Raw genomic sequence first — 11226 nt, 5'->3', positions numbered from 1 at the left:
GAGAAAGGACCTTTTATGTCAAAATTGGTGAGATGGGACCAAAAACACAACTTTTTTTGTCAAGTGGGACCTTTAGCCGGATTCTTGGAGTCAACTCTCTTTTCTGGCATTGACTTCGACACGTGGCAACCGGTAACCGCCACGTGTCACACTATTTTAAAAAAAAAAAAAAAATTAAAATTTAATTTTTTTTTTCCATTTAATTTCCCTCCAAAACCACCGAAAATATTTTGACCAAAAAAAATTAAATCGCGTACTACTCTTCTCTCTCCTCTGCTCCTTCAAGCCATTGTTGGTGAAGATTCAAGGTTGAAGGAAAGTGTTTGATATCTCAAATTGATTGCCACGAATTGTTACTCAGGCCTACACGATTCAGGTATGCTATTTTTCCCCCTCAAAATCTTCTTCAATTGTTGTAATTTTAGGTCGAAAAAATTAGGGTTCTTACGAAAATTGGGGATTTTGTAATTTGTTGTGTATTTGTGTTTTAGATTGACAATGTCCCATCAAAAAGCGAAAATATGTGGTTGTGGGTATCCCGTTGTTCAAAGAACATCGTGGACACATGAGAATCCGGGGAGGAAATTTAAAGGTTGCAGATTCTACAACTTCGAAACTGGGCAAAGGGGATGTGATGCATTTGATTGGGTTGATGAAGACATTCTTGAGTGGCAAAAAGACGTCACTAATCATCTTCTTTCAGAAAAGCAGAGGCTTGCAATGGAGATGAAAATAATTAAGGGAAGAGCTGAATTCATGGAACATGAAATGAAGAGGTTGAATGAGGAGCATGAGAAGATGAAGGTGAAGTACGAGAAGATGAGGAAGAAGGCAGAAGGAAGTTCGAAGATTAAGAATGAACATGTCTACATTCTTATTTCTCTTTGTGCTATTGTTTCAGTTGTGGTCAGTGCTTTGTATGTCATGGTGTTTGCGTAGATTAGTTCTAGGTGAATGCACTGAAATTACGGGACGAAATGTATTAGTGCAATGACTTTGATGGTTAATGATGATTAATAAAGAATTTCTTCCCTATTGTTGGTCATTTCTAGTTGTTGATCTTTGAATGATTGCTAATCAATTGAATGATTGCTATATAAACCTGAGGTAATATAAACCCGAGGATAAACCGAGGTAAAATGAATATAACTCGACATGTGTTGTTTTAGTTGTGTTAATAAATCCGATGAAAATGCCTAAATAGCTTTATTGTAGAAGTCGGTTTTAAAAACCCGACTTTAAATGTAAAATTTAAGAAGCTTTGAACTAGAAGTCGGTTTATAAACCCGTTTTATTCATGAACTTAAAAGAGTTTGACTGACCTCGATATATATGTCTAGTTTGAGACGGGCAAATATCGAGGTCGAGACGAGTTGAGGCTACATTTCTTAGTAGACTTTTAAAACACGAGGCAAATATGTTTGGTAATCCACATCATTTCATATATATAGCAAAGCTGAAGTTGTCCTAAATTATCAAAGCAAAGACATGATCAAAGTTGACTTTCTCCAAAATATGACCAAAGTTGACTTTACAAAACAAACACTTACGCTAACTAATCTGACCCAAAATGAAATGCTACTGTTAAGTTATACAAACATTGCAAAAGTTTAGGAAATTCTAATGCTAGTTTTTGTCCAAGGAAACACAACTTTTTTGTGATGATTGTGAGCTTTGGAGAGCGTTGACTGAAGTTGTCTTCCTCTTCTTACTTGGATGCTTTGCAGGGGCTGGTTGTTTGCCCTTTGATGCCACTGTTTTTCTCCCACCAGTTGGCTGTGCTGATGTGGATGCAGCTTTCCTTAGGACAGGTGATTGCCTTCTGTTTTGGCTAGGTGCAGCTTGGTTGAGGTTGGTTGTTGCTTGCTGTGCAGACTGGTTGGTTGTTGCTTGCTGTGCAGACTGTGCAGGGTTGGTTGTTGCTTGCTGTGCAGACTTTGTTGCTTGCTGTGCAGGGTTGGTGTGCTGTGCAGTCTTTGTTCTTGGTCTTCCCTTAGGCTGCTTTGGAACACTTTGTGCAGCTGGTCTCCCACACTTCTTCCTGTTGTGGCCCAATTGCCCACAATTCCCACAAGTGTTTTGCTTCCTAGCCCTTTTCACCTTGTTCTCCTTTGCCTCACCAGCCTCTTTCTTCCTCTTTCTCTTTGAAGGCCTTCCAGGCATCACCCTATATGGTGGAGGGAGTGGCTGTGGCAGTGGTGACTTTTCCCACTGTTTCTCACCTGGCATAGGAGAGAAGTGTGGTGCATATGTGGCAGCATACGTCTTAACATGGTATGCCGGGTGCACAAAATCTTCGTAGTTCAACCTTCTTTTTGCTATACATGCCAATGCATGCCAACAAGGGATTCCCATGAGTGTCCACCTATAACATCCACACGTCTTTGTTTGAAGATTCACAACAAAGGTGTCCCCATCATGATCCACCTCAAACTCATACAAATCAGATTGAATCAACCTCATTTTGCTCACCTCTTTTTGTCCCCTCTCAATCATCTTTAACACAGATGGCATTATCAAACCCACAAACTGTTTCAACCCCTCTCTCTTTGCACAACACCGCTTCATCATATACCTCCTAATCCACTCCATCAAAGACAGTATGGGTTTCTCCCTAGCTTCCTTCAGAACATGGTTGAAACTCTCACAACAATTGTTCAACAACATTCCAGATTTTGCCCTAGAACTAAACCCATGCCTAGACCAATGGATGACAGGGATACTATTCAAATACACAAATGCCTCTGGATTTAAATCCTTAATATCAGCCATGTGTTTATCAAAATGGTGCTGAAATGAAACAAATAGGAAAACAACAATGTGAACAATCAATTTATGTATAAAAAAAAAAACAGATTGGGTCAAAAACGTATTCGTGTCCGATAAAAGTTCCCGAGTCAAGAACTTGGACACGTATTCGTTTCCGATATCACAACAACAAAAAGCAAAAACAAAACACATAACACTCAAGTTATGCTAACTACATCTGACATAAATAAATCAAAATCACCACTGACCTTGGTAGAAGCCCTAGCAGCTTTCCAAAAGCTCTCTCTGTATGCCTCCCCTGGGAACTTCAACTTAAAGTTTGCCCATATATGTCTGCAGCAGTACCTTGTGTCTGCATTTGGAACAACAGTCCTGAAAGCTTCAAGCAACCCCTGCATTACAGCACCAAAAACCAGAAAGAACAACAATGTTAGCAACAACAAAAAACAAGAATGTTAGCATCCAGAAAAACAGTGAGCAAAGAGGAGAGAGAACATACCTTCTACCTATCTGACATGTAAGTAACATCACCATTAACATCACCAATTGCTTCCTCTCTTTCATGCACCCATGTCACAGCATCCTTCACAGATTCAATATCCTTCACAAGTAGCTCAAGGAACCAAGTCCATGTGTCTCTATCTTCAGTTTCTACCACAGCCCATGCTACTGGAAAGATGTTGTTGTTGCCATCTTTCCCAACAGCAGTTAGCAAGATTCCTGGATATGGTCCTCTCAAATGGCAGCCATCAACTCCTAGGATAGGCCTACAACCACCCATGAAGCCTTCTTTGCAAGGTTGAAGGCAAATGTACATTCTCTGAAACATGGGAGTGTTGTTCTCAATGCCTTCAAGCTTCACTACTGCTGTACTACCTAGGATGTGCTTCCTAATTGCACCAACATACTCCCAAACCCTTTTGTACTCCTCTGCAGCATCCCCATAAATCATTTTCAAGCTCAATTTCTTTGCATAATAGCACTTGTAATATCCAACCTCAGATTGTACCTCCCTCCTTACCCTTTTAATGAATGAATCCATCTTTGTGGATGAGTCATCCCTCCAATCCTCAAGGTACCTTTCAGCCAAGTACTCAGAACTCACCTTAGGGTTGTCATGTTGATGCCCACACACATGTCTTAACCTTAAACTCTTAATCTGAAATGTCTCCTCACCTTTGACCTTCCTACAATGGACCTTGTAATTGCACTTTCTTTTAGCATCACAAGTGCATTTTACCCTCTTAGCATTTTTCCACTCACAATCACACCTATTAGCACAATAAACAGTGATCCTATGACTTTTGTTGTGCAAAAAATAGTAATTGTATCCGTTCTCAATGGCATGATTCCTTAAAGCTTTCCTAAATGTTTTCCTAGATGGGAATTTAAGACCAACACTCAACTTAATCCCAATCTTGAAGTCTGTTCTAGGGTTGAACACATGGTAGCTTACCTCTTCATCCTCACTCCCATCTACACTCAACACCTCATCCTCACTGCCATCATTCAAGTCTGCATCCTCACCCAAATTTATTCCAGCATCCAAACCATCCCCAACATCAATATTAGAACTGTGAATATGAACCCCCTCTAAACTGCTAGCTACTATATCAGATACATCAAGATCCACATTTTCAGTGAACAAATCATCATCACTGTCATCCTCATAATCACCTTCACTCAACACAACATCACTGTCAACCTCACTGTCTCCTTCACTCTGCTCTCCATGCTCTTCCTGAACCTCTTCCTGAACCTCACACTCCTCCTGCTCAAGTATAGGTTCAAGGGAAACAAGGGGTTTGACTGGGTTGTTAACTGTGTTTAGTGAGCTGGGATTTGAAGTTTTGTTGTTGTTGTTCACAGAATCTGGTTTTGTTTGTGTAGGGGGAGTGACAGCAGCAGTGTTTTTTTGAGAGGGAGGCAATGCAGCTGAGTGTGTGAGTGGAGGTTGTGAGGAGTGTGTTTTGTTGTTTGAGGAATTAGGGTTTGATGACTCACCACTCTCATTATTGGCAGAACTCATTTGTGATGACTCCCCACCTACATTTGAATCACTCATAAAGCTACCCAATGTGGACCCCCCATCAGATTCTGAATCAGTATACACTCCCATAAAGTTTGGTCCATACCTAGTGACCTTGGGTGTTGGTGGCCCATGCACAACATATAAATGGTACCACCCATCTATTTCCTTAGAAAACAAAAAATCAGGAATGTCGTTGTCGTCCTTAAGCTCTTTCCTACTACTAAACAAGGTATGTCCATGCTCCCTATACCAAAACTGACCAGCCTCTCCATAACCCAAATCCCCTTTCACCCAACCAACAAACTCAAAGTAGCACACTTCACTAACATTAGGATGCAATGACATCCCATATTTGTCACTATCCCCTTTCTCGTACGTAGTTTTACCATTCCTAGTAACAAACCGACCCCCGTGATACAACCTAATATTAATCGGTTCCATTAATTTATAAACCGGATATTCTACCGGTATCCTACCGTTAAACCTGTTGCAAACAAACCCAACAAAACCAAACATTTCAAATTTCGTTTAAGCCAAATTCAATTTAATTTAAAATAGGGCTAATCATCAACTAAATTCATTATTAATCCAACTTAAGGCAAATTACAGCAAAATACAGCAAATTAGGGAAAATTAGGGAAAATTAGGGGTAATCCAAATTAAGGCAAATTACAGCAAATTAGGGAAAATTAGGGTAACTTCAATTAAAATTAGGGCTAAATGCGTTGAAATTAACAAATACCAATTAACAATTCATTAGTCACAACAACAAAATTAACAATTACTAATTCATTATTTAATTATTTAATTAAGCATTAGTTAATTATCATTCTAAACCCAGATTCCATTCCACTTAACCTAATTAAAAATTCCGAAATTGCATAAAAATTGGGGAAAGCAATCTGACCTGTGTTTAATTATTGTCCTTAAAGTAAATATGACATTTTCTCTTTCGTCCTTCTTTTTGCCTTTTCCACGACTCTTCTTCACCATTTTTGCAGGAATTGCAGCAAGGACGAATATTAGTTCAAATGGAATCAATTCTGGGCAAGAAAACGACAGGGGAGAGAAGGGAGAGAGAGAAATTAAAGAGAGAGAGTGAAATAATTACCTGTGACGTTGGATGTGTTGCACTTATTGCGAATTTGATGATTGTTCACCTTCCCAGCATTAATGGAGGAGGACGAAGAGGTTGAAGGAGCAGAGGAGAGAGAATCCCGATTTTATTTGTTTAGGTCAAAAAATTTCAGTATTTTCGGTGGTTTTGGAGGGAAAAAAAATGGGAAATTAAATGGAAAAAAAAATTAAATTTTAATTTTTTTTTTTTTTTTTTAAAATAGTGTGACACGTGGCGGTTACCGGTTGCCACGTGTCGAAGTCAATGCCAGAAAAGAGAGTTGACTCCAAGAATCCGGCTAAAGGTCCCACTTGACAAAAAAAGTTGTGTTTTTGGTCCCATCTCACCAATTTTGACATAAAAGGTCCTTTCTCGCAAAGAAATGCTTATAAAAGGTCCTTTTTAGCAAAAAATCCTATTTATTTCTTGTGTTTGTCGAATTACTTTGGAATTTTTCCTTCACCTTGAAGCTAGTTAAAGAGTTGTTGGGTTCTTTTGGAGTTGACATAGGGGTTGTTCAATGAAATGACAAAGATACTCATTTATGTGCTATTTGATGATCTTTACTTATGAATTGATTCTATTTACTATTACGGGTTCTTTATCTACTTTAAATTGAACAAAAGGTAAAACATATGAGTGTATTCTTTTCACTCCTACTCTATCTTTAAGTAACACTAGCCTACTAGCTCAACAGGTAGAGGCGTAGAGCTTTGTGCAAAAGATGTGGGTTCGAATCACACGTATGTTCATCTTTACTTTTGGTATTTATTCATTTACTTTTTGTATAAATTTATTTACTTTTAGTTTAAAAACCTTTACTTGACCGTTTTAATTCAAATAATTCTTTCTTATCCGATTACTTCTACTACGTATCTACTACCTATTGGTTGATGTTGATCATTTACTTTTGAATCACTTTTATTTACTTTTACGAGGTTTCGATCTACTTTTCGATTGAATAAAAGAAAATTTATGTAATCTATTTTAGACAAAAAGATTAAATATCCTCACAAAAGGCATATCAAGTGAAAGTTTTGGATCACAATTAAAAAGCTAAATACGTCATTTTGATCTACTTTTTCACATAGGGGAAGAAAAATACTTAATGAGTGACTCCATTTCACACAACTTACCTCTATGAACCTATGCAACATGGAATTTTTTAGCAAATGCAAATGAATGACTAATATCAGGAACATCCGAATTCATCCCTACAAATACATGTGTTCTCATCAACCTATGTAGGATTCAAACCTACATCCATGTGCAATGACACATTGCTCTACCATTTGAAATAATAGGTTTGTTTACTTTTAAAAGAAATTGTGTTTACTTTTGAGTTTATATTATGTACTCTTTAGATTTTTTAAATTACTTTATAATATTTTCAGTTACTTAGAAAAGCAAACAAACAAAATCCTACAAACCTACCACAAATAAAACTGACCTAAACAGGTGTTCTAAAATCACCGGCAGGGCAACAAAAATTTGCAGATAAGCAACACTAAAAAAACAGCAGAGAAGACTGCATTCCAAGCTCCCACGACCAGAACTACAATCAAACCAAGCCAACTCAAAAATGCTGCCAAAAAGCTGAAACCATAATAATAAAAACTAGCCAGCAAACCAAAATACAAGTTGCACTATGTAGCATAGACAAAACAGAAACAAGAACCACAACATTAAGGCACTTATCCTCTGAGTTTAGGAGCCTGCAAGCACCTCAAATAAGATGTAACCTGAATCTGTTTCACCAGCACAGAACTATCCTTAATTAAGGTTTACTTTTAGGAAGGTTTAATTTACATTTATAGATACTTAGTTTACTTTATGAGAATTCATATATTTGGATTATTGCACTGCAAAAACGTCCTTGTTCACTTGTTATACCAATGTATATTAATTTACTTTTACTTTTAAAGATACTTAATTTACTTTTACTAAACGTCTGTTTACTTAAAAATAAAAATTCTAGCAAAAAGTATTGACTAATAAAGTTCCTCTACAACCATGTTGAGAATAGGATGGTAATAAGCTGTTTTTTGTTTGCTTCAGAAGATTGTGAACCTAATGGTGAATATCCCTGTGGAACAACAAGTTTAGTAACAGTGCTCAGCTCTTTGATCTACAAAATTCATGCAGCTTTGTTTGTTGCCACATAGGATGACAGTCCACTTGGTTTACAGCAGGAGGAACACAAGCAACTTTCAGAAGGCCGGTCATCTAGTTTATTCAAAGGAAAATTGCTTACACCTATTGCTAGAACCCTACCTTAATAACAAAGTGCCTCCATTGATTTCAATGTACTAGGTATGTCTGCGAGAAGATATCTCTCAGGATTATCACCGCTTAATCCTTTTTTCTCCTTTATTGTCCAGTGGACCTTTCATAAAACAATAATATTCCGGAAAAAGAATAAAATGGAGAAATCAGAAAAGACGGATAAAAAACTCTAATGTATTTCCTTGATTAAAACAAGTCACATACAAGATTGAAGGCCACATATTACACGATTACAATTTTAGTTTACATTTAGAGAGATATCGTTTACCTTATGAGAAATTTAGTTTACTAGTTCAAGGGTGAAATAATTACGTTTTGATTAGACTTTTATTATTTCTTCTCTGCAAAAACAGGGTAAAAAAAAGTTTATTTTAGGATAGAAACACGTTAATCACTTTTCTTATATCATTTGAATATTTAGTTTAAGCCTTTTGTAGCAAACACTGACAAAAGGCTAGCTTAATCATCAGTTTACTTTAAGAGATATAAGTTTACTTTTGTTTAATTTTTATTTACTTTAACACATTTTTAGTCTAGCCTACTGATTCACTTCTAATAAGTTTCAATCTAATTTAAAAAACAGGAGAACTACAGGGGAGAAAATATGCAATTGTGTTTGCTAGTCATCTGTCCCAAATTGAGGATGAAAATATTACACCTAACAGTCAAAGCATAGCCAAACTATGTGCAAAACAGACCCTAGTAGACCATATTTTACACTGGGCAGCAGGCACAACTTTAACCCACCAGTCACGCTAGTCAAGTCAGGCAGAACAAGAAGAAGCTGCTGCTCTAACGTAATTGGAAAAACGAACTGGCTACGTACCAACATTCAGCACACTTGAGTTAGGCCTAAAAATTGAATTCAAAATTCGTTTGCAACCTTTCTTAAATATCACATACTTGAGTTCGATAATTCAGTAAATAAAACCAGCTAAAATCATTAAAAAAATATATACAAATTCAAGCATAAAAAAATCCAGGTAAGAATTAACTCAAAATCACCTTAAGTTATAGCTAACAAACTTACCAAAATTTACAGAAATTAAAGCGTCAAAATATCCTAACAATTGACTTAAAAAATTACTTAATTCAGAATTATATGTTGCTAATTTGCAGCTAATTGAACAACAAACTTTTGGATAATATTACTGCCGAAAATTGATTCAATCAATATGCAAAGATCAAAGCAAATTTATCAATGAAATTTTTTGAAATTTAAAACCTAGAAATCTAATTCAATCAAATTAGCAAGTAATACCTGCGTCCGAGATCCATCAAATTAGCAAGGAATTCAGCGCCGCATAATTCGATTTCGCAAAAAATCGACTGAATTTGTAACTTAATATTGACAAAAGTATCAAATTTTGAGACCAAATTTCTGAAATTATGAAGCAAAATGAAGAGTGAGAAATTGCAAAATGAAGAGTGAGTAATTTGCAGAAATTTGAGCAACATACGCAGATAGTTGAGTTTATTTTCAAGCAAATTCGACATAAAAAACAATTAAAGGAACAAAATCGAAAGAAGAATGTAAAAGTACCTCAAAATCTCTGCAATCTTTGCGAAATAACGACATAATTTGCTGTTTTCAAGTGTATTTCAAGCAAATTCGTTGAGGAGAGAGATGAGTGTGTTTGAAATTGAGTGAGAAGAGAGAAATTGACGTGAGTTATTGTAGAGACGGAAAATCAGTTCAATCAGGATTCAGGAGGGAGAAAGGGAACCCGCTCCAAATTCATTTAATTTACGAGATTTGATCTCAGACGTCCGTTTTATTTTAATCTAACGACTACTAGAGGTTCTCATTATAAGATTAGTTCTCATCTTAAGGGAGGTTCTCACCAGAACCTGGTCCTATATATATATATATATATATATATATATATATATATATATATATATATATATATATATATATATATATATATATATATAATGTTTGTTTGCTCGAAATAGTGTCCTTTTCACTACTACAATTTTTTTTGCGACGCGTTTTTGGCTAATTAGAGACGCCTATTGGCGTCGAGAAAATTTCCCTCGACGCCTGTCATTATCGTCGAGGAAATCTTAGTCGAGAATTATCGACTCCTTTAGGCGTCGAGATTTGGGACGCCTTACGCTGTCCAGAAAGTCTTTGGGGCGTCGAGAATAGCGACGCCTTACAACGCCTTCCTATGTTTTCTGCGTCGACAATTGTGACCCCATATGCTGTCCATATAATTACAAGGCGTCGAGATCCTCGAAGCCTTACTGCGTCTTAGGATGTGTGTTAGGCGTGGATCAAAATTGTTTGCCGACGCCTTCCTGGGTCCCTATTCTAAACATCAATTATCGTCCACAAAGAATTGTGGCGGGAAATTTAAACCTTAATGTAATACAATCATGACATCATAAGGCGTCCAAATTTTGTAAGCTTTTTTTCACCCAAATACGAATTTGTATCTAGAGTTTATAAATGAAAATTAGAGCAACAAAATTAATGATTTGAATATATATATATATATATATATATATATATATATATATATATATATATATATATATATATATATATATATACAACAGATTGATCTTCAATTGATCAACAATTTTTTTTTTTTTGGCAAATAATAAAATTTTATTATCACCAATAAGTAGTTAAAATCCATAGTACGTGCTCACATTCATATTAGTAATTAACTAGGACCTAGCTATATATTTAAAGCCTAGAGAAACTAAAATACACAGTACGTAAAAGAAAATAAAGCCTAGAAAAACTAAAATTCATAGTACGTAAAAGAAAATAAAGCCTAGAGAAACTAAAATTCACAATTCGTAAAAGAAAATAAAGCCTAGAAAAACTAAAATTCATAGTACGTAAAAGAAAATAAATCCTAGAATAAGTAACTAGGAACTAGCAATATATTTATTGACGATTGTTCGTAGTAGCTAATATGAAGCTCAAGTGTTCCAGGTTGCTTCATTCTTTCGTTGCTCCTTTTATCACGTTGGACGATCTACAAAGCAAAATAAAAAATGT

The 11226-nt window shown here is 35.9% G+C and overlaps 3 protein-coding genes across 5 annotated transcripts; 1 reads left to right on the top strand and 2 right to left on the bottom strand.

Annotated features, from left to right (window-relative positions):
* The first annotated feature begins 498 nt into the window (after positions 1 to 498).
* Positions 499 to 939, top strand: LOC110791149 (uncharacterized). The gene has a single exon (XM_021995902.1). The coding sequence runs from the start codon at positions 499 to 501 to the stop codon at positions 937 to 939; it is 441 nt and encodes a 146-aa protein (XP_021851594.1).
* Positions 940 to 1435: 496 nt separating this feature from the next.
* Positions 1436 to 3167, bottom strand: LOC110791150 (uncharacterized). Its single transcript, XM_021995903.2, has 2 exons — positions 3018 to 3167; positions 1436 to 2790 (listed from the first exon to the last, which is right to left on the bottom strand). Exons 1-2 carry the CDS (start codon positions 3165 to 3167, stop codon positions 1627 to 1629), a joined length of 1314 nt encoding a protein of 437 aa, XP_021851595.2. The 3' UTR covers positions 1436 to 1626.
* Positions 3037 to 8320, bottom strand: LOC110781531 (uncharacterized). 3 transcript variants are annotated; one of them, XM_056836361.1, is made up of 4 exons: positions 5913 to 8320; positions 5709 to 5785; positions 3269 to 5285; positions 3037 to 3161 (listed from the first exon to the last, which is right to left on the bottom strand). In XM_056836361.1, the coding sequence occupies exon 3, from the start codon at positions 5240 to 5242 to the stop codon at positions 3272 to 3274; it is 1971 nt and encodes a 656-aa protein (XP_056692339.1). In that variant the 5' UTR covers positions 5243 to 5285; positions 5709 to 5785; positions 5913 to 8320; the 3' UTR covers positions 3037 to 3161; positions 3269 to 3271. The 3 variants fall into 3 exon arrangements, with proteins under 3 accessions (XP_056692339.1, XP_056692365.1, XP_056692296.1); XM_056836387.1 differs by having other exon boundaries at positions 5709 to 5782; XM_056836318.1 differs by lacking the exons at positions 5709 to 5785; positions 5913 to 8320 and having other exon boundaries at positions 3269 to 5493.
* Between the last annotated feature and the right edge of the window lie 2906 nt (positions 8321 to 11226).

The sequence above is a fragment of the Spinacia oleracea genome, chromosome 1 (genome assembly GCF_020520425.1).
Source record: "Spinacia oleracea cultivar Varoflay chromosome 1, BTI_SOV_V1, whole genome shotgun sequence".
Lineage (NCBI taxonomy): Eukaryota > Viridiplantae > Streptophyta > Magnoliopsida > Caryophyllales > Amaranthaceae > Spinacia > Spinacia oleracea.
The sequence above is the reverse complement of the archived record's forward strand: the minus strand, read 5'-3'. Positions and strand labels throughout refer to the sequence as shown.